At 33.6% G+C, this 12,893-nt stretch overlaps 2 protein-coding genes across 7 annotated transcripts in view; both read left to right on the top strand.

Moving 5' to 3' along the window:
- Window positions 1-4,051, top strand: part of LOC113639438 (tumor necrosis factor receptor superfamily member 14-like) — a 6,882-nt gene extending 2,831 nt beyond the window's left edge. The window contains exons 3-9 of the mRNA XM_047799940.1: window positions 1,302-1,427; window positions 1,549-1,704; window positions 1,830-1,917; window positions 2,864-3,036; window positions 3,143-3,201; window positions 3,358-3,383; window positions 3,647-4,051. Coding sequence (XP_047655896.1) covers window positions 1,302-1,427; window positions 1,549-1,704; window positions 1,830-1,917; window positions 2,864-3,036; window positions 3,143-3,201; window positions 3,358-3,383; window positions 3,647-3,716 — 698 coding nt within the window. The 3' untranslated portion in view covers window positions 3,717-4,051. The remainder of the gene's footprint in view (window positions 1-1,301; window positions 1,428-1,548; window positions 1,705-1,829; window positions 1,918-2,863; window positions 3,037-3,142; window positions 3,202-3,357; window positions 3,384-3,646) is intronic.
- LOC113639435 (tumor necrosis factor receptor superfamily member 14-like) lies at window positions 4,023-12,118 on the top strand. 6 transcript variants are annotated; one of them, XM_047800336.1, is made up of 9 exons: window positions 4,023-4,074; window positions 7,405-7,494; window positions 8,259-8,384; window positions 8,469-8,624; window positions 9,327-9,411; window positions 9,522-9,694; window positions 9,866-9,882; window positions 10,297-10,355; window positions 11,127-12,118. In XM_047800336.1, exons 1-9 carry the CDS (start codon window positions 4,038-4,040, stop codon window positions 11,203-11,205), a joined length of 822 nt encoding a protein of 273 aa, XP_047656292.1. In that variant the 5' UTR covers window positions 4,023-4,037; the 3' UTR covers window positions 11,206-12,118. The 6 variants fall into 6 exon arrangements, with proteins under 6 accessions (XP_047656292.1, XP_047656293.1, XP_047656291.1 ...); XM_047800337.1 differs by lacking the exon at window positions 4,023-4,074 and adding an exon at window positions 5,879-6,616; XM_047800335.1 differs by lacking the exon at window positions 4,023-4,074 and adding an exon at window positions 5,880-6,219.
- Window positions 12,119-12,893: the final 775 nt, after the last annotated feature.

Genomic DNA, 12,893 nt, shown 5'->3' with positions numbered 1-12,893 from the left:
ATATAATTTGATGACAAATAAATAGCAGGTAAAACTTTTTGCCAAAATCTTTAAAACACTATTAAAACTCACTTAATGACAAATATTGCCTCTATATTACAAACCATAAAAGACACAAACTATAATTTTCATTATTATATTAAATATAAAAATAACTCACTTTACATTTAAAAGTAATAAAACTATTTAATACATAATAAAACATCTCACTAACAAGTGCAGCTAGGAATGATGAATGTGCTGATGGAAAAGAGAAATCACAAAGAACTACAATAAACTGCTGTTTTTCAGGACTTACTTTATTTTCAGCATCAGCTGACAGCTGACATACAAGTTTTTGTGCTTACTTTGTTTTCAGTATCAGCTGACGTGCATGTTTTTGTGTCTGCACATCTTTATCTCTTAGATGACCTTAGATAACATACTATAAAAGATTAGCTATGATAGAGATGAATGGTAAATACTGTAGTGAACAATGTTAAGTTTTGAAGTTAAAGTTGAAGACAAAATGCTTTAAAAAGAACATATTAGAAAAGCCTGCAGAATACAAAGGTCAAAGGTTTTTGTTGGTTTGTTTGTTTGCTTTTCTTTTTATCCAAGATCAAGGCAAACAATATTCAAAAGTAATAAATATAAATATAAGGCTTATATAAATATAAGGCTTAGTATGGCAGCTGAAAAGTCTGGTGCATTTTTTCTTCAAACCAATTGTTTATAAATGTAGTGGATTCTTTGCTGGATATTGAAGACCGTGCTGTTTTTACATGACAGAATTCCTTTCTATCCTGAAATTTCTGCTTTTCTTTTTCAGATTCTTCTTCAATAAATCTGAATGCTTTACAAAAATCCAGAAAGTCTAAAGCTGCTGTAAAATGATGTATTAGCAGCATCAACAAATCTCTGCAGAACTGAAATTTGAAACTGAAACAGATGACCTGAACACTAAGGAGTGTGGCAGGCCATGAAGTCAGGGGAGGAAAGGTTTATTTCTTCTTTTTGAGAAGTCTCATCGGGATTTTCACAATGATTTCCAGTTTAAAACATACTTTTATTATTACTACTGTTTTCTTCCTGAATATTGAAATGTATATTTGCACATGTGCACGAGCTGAATATGAGATAAATGGACAATGCTGTCCCATGTGTCCACCAGGTAATGAGATTTAATATAGAATTTTGCTCTAGATATATATATGAATATATGGAACAAGAAGAAATTTACTATATACTTAAACAAGTAAATGCAACTGAGCCCCTAAGAAAGTAACTGATTGTTCAGCTCATCTTTAATATATTTTTAGGAAGCCGTGTTTTTAGACATTGCACTGAATTCACCAGCACAACATGCAAACAATGTGTTGGTTTGACTTTCACGGATGAACCCAATGGTCTTGCAAACTGCATTAGCTGTACGATGTGTGATGCTGGTAAATATTTTAATTTGTAACAAAGCAATCTTTTAATTTTATGTTCAGTATGTATTTTCATTATGTATTAAGAGTATTAGATATGTTCTGCATATTTTTTTTTTTTTTTTTTTTTTTACAGGACAGGGATTAAGAATAAAAACGGCCTGTACACGGACTTCAGATACAGTTTGTGAGCCGCTGGAGGGATTTTACTGTACTGAAGAATACAGCGTCAGCTGCAGATACGCAGTGGAACACACAAAATGTAGCCCCGGGCAATACATTAAGCAGAAAGGTTGGTGTAATGCACCTTTATTATAGCATAAACATTCGCAGTAGCATTGTAGCATTCTGTGAATCACTGGGTTGCAGGATCTTCAATTACTTTCTGTTAACTCAGCTGCAGGCATATGTTTGCAGGAACAGCATTAAAAGATGCTGAATGTGCAGAGTGTGCAGATGGGACCTACTCCAATGGCTCCCTTCAAATTTGTAAACCACATTCAAAGTGAGTGTCAGCTTGTCTGACAGTTTGCATATGATCATTCTGATCAGTGAATGAACATTGCACCAGTAGATGAAAATGTAGAGCAAAGAATCTTGGTGTCATTGTAACATTGTTTAAAAAGTCTTACTTCTCCAACTGTCTTGTTGCTATACAAAAAAAATGTCATGCTTTACAATAGATTACGAACAACAATTGTTGTCCTATAAGCTATCTTACATGTAACGTGTCTTTTTTAATAAGAAACAATTAAAAAAAGACACGTTACATGTAAGATAGTTAAACTTTTTAAAGAATTGAACTAACTCAGCAAAAAGTACAAAAAGTTTAATATCAAATCACATAAAATTTTATTTGTCACATACACATATATAAAGAGTACGACATGCAGTGAAATGCTTTTTACGTATTAATATTATACAAAGATTAATATTGTAAAAATATAATATTTTATTGCCTATAATAGGGAAAAAAAAGATTAATAACAGGTGGACATTTTTTAGCAAAGATTGCACTATATATTTTTCTGAATTCTTTTCTGAATTTCACTCAAATATATGCATACTTTGTTATATAACTGATAACTTAGACACTTAGACATGTTTCCACAAAAGACCTTACCAAACAGTAAATGCCTGTTTTGTAACTCAGCTAATTATGTGGCAGCAGCTTGATACTAAAATCATGAAGATACAGGACAAGAGCTTCAGATAATTTTCACATTAAACATCACACAACGTCTATCTCGCGATATTCCTCAAGAGCTCACTGATTTTTACCTTACACTAAACTCTAAGGATTAAAAACACGAATGTTACTTTTTTCTCAACATAGGGTACAAAGTTACAAATAAAAATTTAAAGGTAAAAATTTAAAAATTTAAAGGTAAATTCCCCTTTCCAACTAAAATGTGCCAATGTACATCACACATCTGTCTTTACTTTGACAGGTGTGAAGATTTTGGACTTACAGAAATAACAAAAGGGACAAATTCTTTGGATGTTGAATGTGGAAAAAAACTTCCAGTGGTTCTAATAGTTGGAGTCTCCCTAGTTACGGGTGTAATTTTGGCTGGATTTCTTATTGCTATTGTGAGAATGCGTAGGAAATGCCAACTTAGAGGTACTTTTCATATTAATCTAAATATGTTGTTTAATTTGTCTTTGTCTTGTATTATTAAATTGGAAACTTTGATAACATTTCTTTTCCAAACTGTCTCTTAAATCAGATGGTACTGTGAGGAAAACAAGACAAGAGCCACATGGAAGTGCTGCTATATGTTTACAGGTAATATTTTAAAAATGTTCTATTCATTCAACTTTTATTAACTAGATTGTAATAAGAAAGACTGAATGATATTTTACATTTAAGATAAGTATTTAATTAGATATTTAATTTGTAATCAAAAATGTTTTTTGTTTTGTTTTCTCTTCTTTTTACAAGGACATATTTACTTCACCAAAGCACAGGTAAGAGTCAATATGAAGAAATGCTACCTGTTATAGTTATGAAATGTTCTGTACTCCTGAAGGTAGAAATGTGCAAATGTGAGATATAGTATATAGAATGTGTATTCAGAACAAAATGATCTGTTATTGTATTTATTAAGTATAAATAATTATATATAGATAATTTTGGCTAACACTAGAGGAGATTTTATTGCATTTAGTGGTATCTTTGCATCATCATTTTTTTTTATCTTTCATTTCTATCATCTTTCTTCTTGTCTTAGAAAGGAGACATGTGTTTTTAAACACACTGATCATGGGGCTTCTCCAGTTGAAGATGACCATGGATGGTAGATCATGACCATGAGATGGTAAAAGACGTTCAGGGTAACTTTTCTTTAGCGTAGATGAATATCATCTTTCTTCATTAAGTTAAAGACCTGTTTCAGTCATATTTCATTTTTCTTGAAGCTGCCATATTTATGACCATCAGGTTTGACCATTGGAATGGAACCAATGCATGCAAAACTATATATTCAGCACAAGTGTTACCATTGTGAAATCTAACAATCACAGAGATTTGCATTTAATCCACAGTCCATCTCCGTATACCAGTGAGCGTCAGATGGTTGTAAAGTGTCCTGTTTGTACTTCATAGCCGGATGGGCTGAGAAAATGAACATGAAAAATAAATTTTCTCAACTCTGTCCAGGTAGGTCAACAGCAGTATTCACTCAATTTATCAAATTTTATAAATAGAGACAATTTGGTTTAGCAAGGTTACAAGCTAAAATTGAATTAGGTAAATATGTATATTTGACCAGCAGAAGTGTACAAGATATTTATTACTTTAAAAATCCACAGCAAAGTAAAAAACCTGTACACTGTTCACTGACAAATGCGCTGATAATTTGTTACGTTTTGTTTCATACAGGTAACAAGCTGAGATTAGGAGCACTCCCTTTCACTCATTAAAACGCAAATGAATTTATAAATTTTTTTATCTGTGTTTTTCAGGATTTCTTTGTTGTTACTGGTGTAGTCTCTCACTGTTAAAAAAAAACCTACCATTAAAACATACAAAATCAGCAAGGGATTGAATAAATTTCCCCCTCTCTGTAACTAGCCAGCCAGCCTAGCTAATATAACAGTGCACTTTACAAAGAATGTAGGGTTTTGGTGGTTTCCAAATTCTCAGTTGATAGTTAATAAAAAATATTTTCAACAGTTATTGTTGCATCCCACAGACCAGCAGACTGAATGCATATTGATACTATTCAGAGAATTATGATGATTTGGTCAGGCATAAATATGACAGCATGGTCATATAATGATGTCACCTTAATCACAGGCTTCTCGCAGTAGCATTAGCATTCGATTATCTACATCTACAAGAAAATTGTCTACAAGAAAATTTGCTTTGAAAAACAATGGGTACAAAGAGTACACTGCAGCTTTTTTTTTCCCGATTGCAGATTTACTTCTGTGACTTAAACAATTGCACCTTACTCTCTTAGCAACAACTTTAAAAGAAACATCGCTCTTAACCATGATGCTTACTTTGCACACATTACAAACTGTAACACTGTTTCTGGTATATACTATTCAATATTCAATATGTCTGTCAAGTATTAATAATGCTGTTTATTGTATAGGTTATTTTATATAGGTTCAGTGAATATAAAATAATCTTATAAAATAAATCTGAATAGCACAACAGAACATACTATGTATAATTTTTTTTACATACTAGAATTTATCTGCACGACTTAACAAGCAAATTAACACTGCAGTTTAAATTATGTAATTTATATTTTATTAGGAACACTGGTACATTTGCCCATTCTTGCAGTTATCTCCAGCATTTTCTTATATACTCAAACCAGCCCTTCTGGTACCAAGAATCACAGCACAGTTAAAGTCACAGGAACCAGACTTTTTTTTAAATTATTAATTCCATTGTTAAAATTAATTCTTGACATGCATCAGAATTTTTTTGCTGATTCTATAACACCATAAATGTCCAGTTGTGCAGATGTTGCTAATAAAGTGGTGAGTTTGTACAAAAGAAAAGACACAACAACTGTTTATATATATATATATAAAAACAAGAACCTAATGTTCTAAATCTTACATTATTCGTGTTTAATTTTCTTCACAGTGCTCTTTGTGATGCAATACACTTGTCCCTGCATTCATGTAGAGCCTCCTCTAGTTTTACTGAGAACTACTATTTACAAAGGAAATATCATTCAACAGCAGAACCGCAGCTACATTGATGACTAATGAAAGTAAATATGACAAAGCAAGAGACTGATGGTAAAAAAAAAAAAAAAAAAATCTCTGGATGATGCCTAGAACTAACTGAGTCACTTATCTTAAATTCTATACAGTGACACAATATTCCACATACAACTTACATGAAACACTGCTTTCCAGTATTAATCATGATGCACATTCAAATATTAAAGCTCTATCACAGCCCCGCCCACAAGATCTACTTCCGTGTTGTTCCGTTTTTTTGTTTTGTTTTTTGTGGTTACAAAGAATCTACGTTGTTTCTAGTTAAATTATATCTATATAAAAATATAGTTACAATACTTAACCTGGTTATCATCGCGACTCTGGGAGGAAATGAGGCATATTGGTCAGGGTATACAGAATATACCCTGACCCATATTTCTGCTGAGAAACATTCAACTCGACTACAGCGGGAAATGGAGGACTGCAGTATGAAGGAGGACGTAAAGAACAGCGCGAACACCACACAGTCTGTGACTACATTCACTGCACTGTTCTAACTGTGTGTTTAAATAAATAATGAAGTCCGTGTTTCTAACACGTTTGTACATATTCGGTAAGCAGGATGTGTGACCTGCTCACGGTCCGTGTTTTATCTGTTCTTTATTCTGAAACACAAACCTAGTTTAGTTTTAACACTGTGAGTGTAGTTTCAGTTCACAAAATGGCGTCTATTGTTAATAAAAAGTCACTTTACTGCCCCGAATTTAGAGACATAATCAACACCACACTACAAACTGTATTTTATCGCGAAGTTTGATTTAAACTAAAATATTAATATGTTAATAGTTAATCGAAACTTACTGTGTTGACTTGACTTTAGGCTGTTTTTGAGGTGCGTGGGAGGCATTAGATGCTCCTGAAGATGATAGAGATGACCTGATTGTGCTGTTTGACCTATTTAAGCTACCACAATGCCAATATGAAGCCCGACCCTCTCTGGTGTGGCATGTGTGAGTCAGGAGTTTACTAAAACTTTGTGGTTTGCTTTGTGTCATCTAGACAGTTAATTAAATAGATGATCATGAAGACTTTTTTTTTCAGTATTATCTACATCAAGGCTGTCCAGTTTTATTCATAAAGGCCAATATGGATACAACTTTTCATTCCTACCAAGAAGAAATCACACTATGGAAAGTCAAGAACTGATTAAACAGAATCCTGCATCAGGAACTGGCCCTATGCAGATAAGGTTTAAAAATAATCGAATGCACTATGCAAACACCTTACTTGTGGTTGTAACCACACTGCAGAGTGGGTACACACACTGAACACAGCCAGTAGACAGAACCAGATTAAACCAGAGCACTACACCACCATGCCCTCCTTTTGTAATGAATTTTCAACAGTGATTGACATCAATAAATTGTCATATTATCTAAATAATAAGCACACTGTTGTTTTGTTCAGTAAAATAACTGAACTGTACAGTACCCATCTGACTAGAGTTAAAGAAGCCTGCACTGAAATATTTTCCCACCTAAACAATGAACAACACCATGATATTAAGAATTTCTATATATAATAACCTACAGTTTTAACCCAAACAAACCCTTTTCCTATTTCTGGAAGATACATTGGTATCAAAACCACACCACATTACATAAGAGTTTCAGATCGTATCTGTAGCATTTTTAAAAAGTGTTGTGTGTATGCTTTTTAACAAGGTTTGATGAAACATTTTTTCTAACTTTTACTAGCTTGGAAATTATATACATGCATTTAAAATGTCTCCAAACAGGTATCTCTGCTGCCTTCACATATGGTGCGAAATGTGGACAAAGTGAATATCTATCAGCAGCTGACGAATGCTGTCCTATGTGTGCTATGGGTATGACATGGTGATACTTTTGTTATAGAATCATGCCATTAAGTAAAAGAAGGTACAGCTAAATAAGATGAATAAATTATTAACAGGTTCATCTTCAGTAGATGCTTTATCCTGACCGGGGTTATGGTGGATCCAGAACCAATTATGAGAACACTGGGTGTATCCACATGTATGGATAATTTAGAGACACAAGTCCAACTAACAACATGGTTTTGTACAGTGGAAGCGAAAAGATCCCACAGATACCAGACATGCAAAGCTGTATATACTCTTTTATAACAGTTATATTGACTTTTGTGTTTTGTTATTTTTGTATTTTGTGTCACACTGTTTGCACCAGTTTGCACAGATGCACTTTATGTATCTATTACTAACTTACTTAAGTCCTTAGCTCTGTCTTTGTTTTATGTAGCACCATGGTCCTGGAGGAACGTTGTCTTTTTCACTGTGTACTGGAACAGCTATATATGGTTGAAATGAGAATTACAGCTTCTTGACTATATATATATATATATATATATATATATATATATATATATATATATATATATATATATATATATATAACAAAATCCAATCCGACATTTTTTCCATTTAAATATATTTACTTTTAATTTTTTATAATATACAATTTGATCTGGAATGGAGAAACTGTAAAGAAGGTCTTAGGCAGATGATTTTATAAAGACTGTTTGGTGTGAATTTCTTCATTTGCCCGTCCTTTTATCAGTTTCTCATCAGGTCATATTATGTCTGTTCTGCAGGGTCAGTGGTCATGAAAGACTGCCATGGGGATTACAGTACAAGTTGCAAACCTTGTTTTAAGGGAACATTTATGAACGAACCGAATGGATTACAAACCTGTTTTCAGTGTAAAATCTGTGAAAACGGTAAATGTCTTATGTCTTAAATATTTAATTCTTGATTCTGTGATTTTATTCTGTGCATTTTCAAATCTCGTGTTCTCCTTTTAGGCCTTTTTATTTCTCAGGACTGTACAACAATGAAGGATACAGTCTGTGGGGTGTTTGATGGATATTATTGCAAGCATTATACAGATAACAGAAATGATTGCTCTCTAGCAATAAAACACAGTAAATGTAAACCGGGGGAACAAATAAACACTCCAGGTGGGTACTAAATTATCGGTCCTTTAATCACACTGAAAAAGGTGATACTGTGAGTCAGTGCTTTTGAACAAGACACTTAAGTCTCTAGTAAAAATGGCGTGTTTATGGAGCTGTGTTTGGTTGAGTAATGGAAAATTGTAAAATGCAATTGAAGAAGAAGCATCTCAATTTAAATCTCCTAAAAAGTCATCACTACAAGCCACAGAACCTTTAGTGAATCAGTGAAAGGTAGCTAGTCTCATTCTATACATGTATTTTATCCCAGTGACTAAAACAGTAACAACATTAAACGTTAGATAATGTTCTTGTTAAAACATCGGATGAATTGAAAACAAGAAATAATCTTATTATAAAGGAAGTTGTGTAAAAGATTCTTGCATCTTTGCAAGAAAAAAAAAGAAAAACAAGACTTTAGACATTCTGTAATTAGATTCACCAGGACAGGTTTCTTTTCTTCTCCCCTTGTTCTGCTTTTTCTCACAGTGAACACCAACAGTGTTCTAATTATTTTTATATCAGACTTCATTCAACAAATAATTCATTTGTTTTTACTGATTCAAAATGTCCTATTTGCAGTGTTCTGTTAAAAGGGTTAACATCACAGGTGAATGTTATGTTTTGTAAAAATGTCATGTCCTTTACTGTAGTGAATTTGCAGTGTGTTTGGGGATGAAGTTTTGATATTTCAGTATGTATTTACAGGTACAAAGGCCTCAGATACTGTTTGTGAGCCCTGTTCTCCAGGGTTTTATTCTCCTGAAGGTGTGAACTGCTCTAAATGGACAGAGTAAGTCATTTCTTTTTCATATAAGCTGTAATATTTCTGTTTACATTTTGCATTACTTACCTTTCAGATTGTTTTTCTTTCTGTAAAAGTTTTTGTTTCCTTTATTTAAGCTGTTCAGTCAGAAATGAGATCGAGGATGAAGAAGGCACTTCCATTAGAGATGTCCAGTGCAAACCACAAAGGAACAGATATGGTCTCATAGTAGCTTTAGTAGCTTTTCCCGCTGCAGTTGTTTTACTGTCATTTGCAGTTTTATGTTTATGTCAAAGAAAATCAGTCAGAAGTGAGTTGTGTTCAGTTTTTTTTCTATCTCGTACAACACAATTTATTATGTTAAGTGGAAATTATGGCATCTAGTCAAATACCTGAGATGTCAATATTCTGCATTCATAACTATTGCTCATTTTACATTAAATACTTCACACCAATATACTCTTCCGGTTTTGTTTTTCAGGTTTCTTTATATTAAAAGTAAGTGCACAAAGATGTTTTGATTCTTGAAACACGGAAGCAGTAAGGTCTCGGCCATTCTTTCATAATTTAAAAAAAAATTAAATCTACAGCTTGATCCTGGTTGTGTTAGATGTGTTTTCAGGCACTTGTTCATTCATTTCTTTTATTGACTGCAAACAGAAATCAGTTGTAGGTTTCATACAGCTTCATTTTAATGCAGCTGATGTCGAGCTGTGAAATTTGTTTCATAGAAAACGTTTATTCTGAATTGACTTTACTTGAATTTTCTTTCTTTTTATATTTCTTTTTAATTTCTTCCTATCATACATGACAGCCAACACAGTAGTCTCAAATTATGATGATAAATTATGATGAATTAGCTGTCTTTGTAGATGTTTTAATGGTGTTTCTTGTTTCTTTTTGTGCTTATAGAGGCCTATAGAAGAAACAGACCCTCAATCTTCACAATGTACCCCATCAACCAGTCCACTGTAAGAGCTGCATCTATTGTTTCATTAATGCATAATGTAAGCTGGTTTACTGCAATGCACTGCTGGCAGGGATGACTGGATTACTGCAATGCACTGCTGGCAGGTCTACCTATGAACGCAATCCTTCCTCTGCAAATGATCCAAAATGCAGCTGCCTGGCTTGTTTTCAACCTGCCAAAGTTCTCGCATACCACCCCGCTGCTGCGATCCCTCCACTGGCTTCCGGTAGCTGCACACATCCGATTCAAAACACTGATGCTGGCCTACAAAGCCAAAAATGGATCAGCTCCCTCTTACCTCAAAGCCCTCATCATTCCTCGCACTGCACACCGTAACCTCCGATCTACCAGCACTGCTCGACTGGTTCCACCATCTCTCAGGGTAAGAGGCAAGTATACTACAAGACTCTTCTCTGTACTGGCACCAAGGTGGTGGAATGAACTTCCCCTAGAGGTCTGGACAGCTGAGTCACTGGCTATTTTCAAGCGGCGGTTGAAGACCTACTTATTCAGGAAGCACTTCAACTAGCACTTCTTTCCTTATCCTTTGCATTTAAAAAAAAAAAAAAAAAACCTTTGACACTTTTTCATTGTAACTTTGAACAAATGTTTTAAACTCATGGTATCTTAAGTATGTAACCTAGTGAACCAGCATTAATGTATTCAGTGTTAGAGATTTAAGCACTTATGTACGTCGCTCTGGGTATGCTGTAAATGTAAATGTAAATGGTTTATACTAGTGATTATTAATGTTGTTATTCCGTTCCTCAAGGAAAGACAATCAGGAAACAGAATCACCAGCTGTCCAAGCAGACTGTAACAAGGAACACATGGTACAGGTGAAAACATGAGTTACTTCACAAGGATGTTTTTTACTAAAGCACCAGCTCGATGAATGGACAAATAAGACTTTTTTATTTGAAAACTCAAAGTGTGTGTTTTAACAAAACAAGTGCTCTTTACAAATCAGTGATTCACTTTGGGAGAGCAAAAATGCATAGAACTGTATTTACAGTTTTTAATAATAGATTTATTACTGCTGTATGTAATGTTCATAGTGTTGTTGTTTTTTTTTTTTTATCTTGTGTTGGAATTGTTTTGATAGCTCCTCCTGATTGTTATTGTTTAGATATGATTTGTGAGATACATTGGACAAGGTACGAGAAGAACAATCATCATGTAATATTTCATTTCATTCATTATTTTTGACCTTTGAATTTTTTAACGCCAGACATTTGTATTCAGTTAATTTTGCAAACGATTTCCTTCCACTTGATACTCTTTTTTCACTTATTTTTCTAACCTTTTTTTGGATTTGCTGTGGTGTATAGTCTGTGACTTTTAGAAGAGTAGTATCATCTCAAACACTATACACAATATAGTGTATAGTGTGTGAGTTTTAGAAGGGTAGTATCTCAAACACAACATTTACACATGGAACATGTCAAAAGGAAAAGCGTTTTCCTAGTCATTGGAAATTATGTCAAACACATATAATGTGATGCTGCTGGCAGCATACAAAGCATTTTTTAAATGTTGAAAGAGTATATGTGGCAATAAAAGATATCAGCCAACATTAAAAAAAAAAAAATCTCATCCACTGTCGAACATTCTACACTCCTCAATCTATGTAAAATACAAAATGGTGCAGAGGAATACATAAGTATGTGATTTGGAATCCAACTTCTAGCTTTTGTGAGGAAAACTTATGTAGTGTCCATTGTAAATGCAATAAAATAATTAACAACCTTCTTATAACACTAACATAATGCAATTGATTCTCATTTCAGGTGCTAAAACATTAATCTCATGTTTTATACTGGTAAATGTTACTTACCATTTATATACTCATACAGTAATACTGTATGTGTGAGCAAGGATGGTAGAAAGTGAAGTAGGTGGAAGCGATCCAGAAATAGATTAGGAAATGGTTGGGGTGGATAGTGGAGGCAATGCAGGAAATTAATCGAAAGTGTTAGAAATATCTGAAAAGAAAGAAAGGTTTGGGAGAGACCTCAGAAACAAACAGTGAAAAAGAAAATCTCCAGTCAAGAAGGATCAAATTTATATAATTTATAATTATATAATTTATTAATTTAAATATCAAATTTGTTAGTAGCATTAATCCTTTGAAACTAACAAAAGCATCAAAAGATTTAATAGGGACAATCAAAAGTCCTAAGTCTTTGAGGAATGGTAAACTAATGCTGTTTTATAAAGACAGTAGACAAAAAATGGCCTTTTCACCAGGTGCCCTTCCTGATGCAACTCTTCCATTTTATCTGATCTTGGGACTTGACCTGACAATTAGCTCTTCAGTAGTTGGATTAGCTCCCTGACCAGGAACTCGGGCCATGGCAACAAGTGCATGGGACCCTGCCTCTGGTCCAACAGGAGGCCTATAGATTGAACACAAAGTAATAAGTTCAGTTCCTGAAGTAAAGTGTTGGGTTAGAGGTGTGATAACGGGGATTTCAACTGATGTTCTGGTAGAAAAGATAAGAAAAAGAGAAGCAGCAGTAAAAGATGTTAAATGTTA

Source organism: Tachysurus fulvidraco, chromosome 14, assembly GCF_022655615.1.
Source record: "Tachysurus fulvidraco isolate hzauxx_2018 chromosome 14, HZAU_PFXX_2.0, whole genome shotgun sequence".
Taxonomy (NCBI): Eukaryota; Metazoa; Chordata; class Actinopteri; order Siluriformes; family Bagridae; genus Tachysurus; species Tachysurus fulvidraco.
Note: the sequence above shows the minus strand (reverse complement) of the source record. Positions and strands in the feature narration are given on the sequence as shown.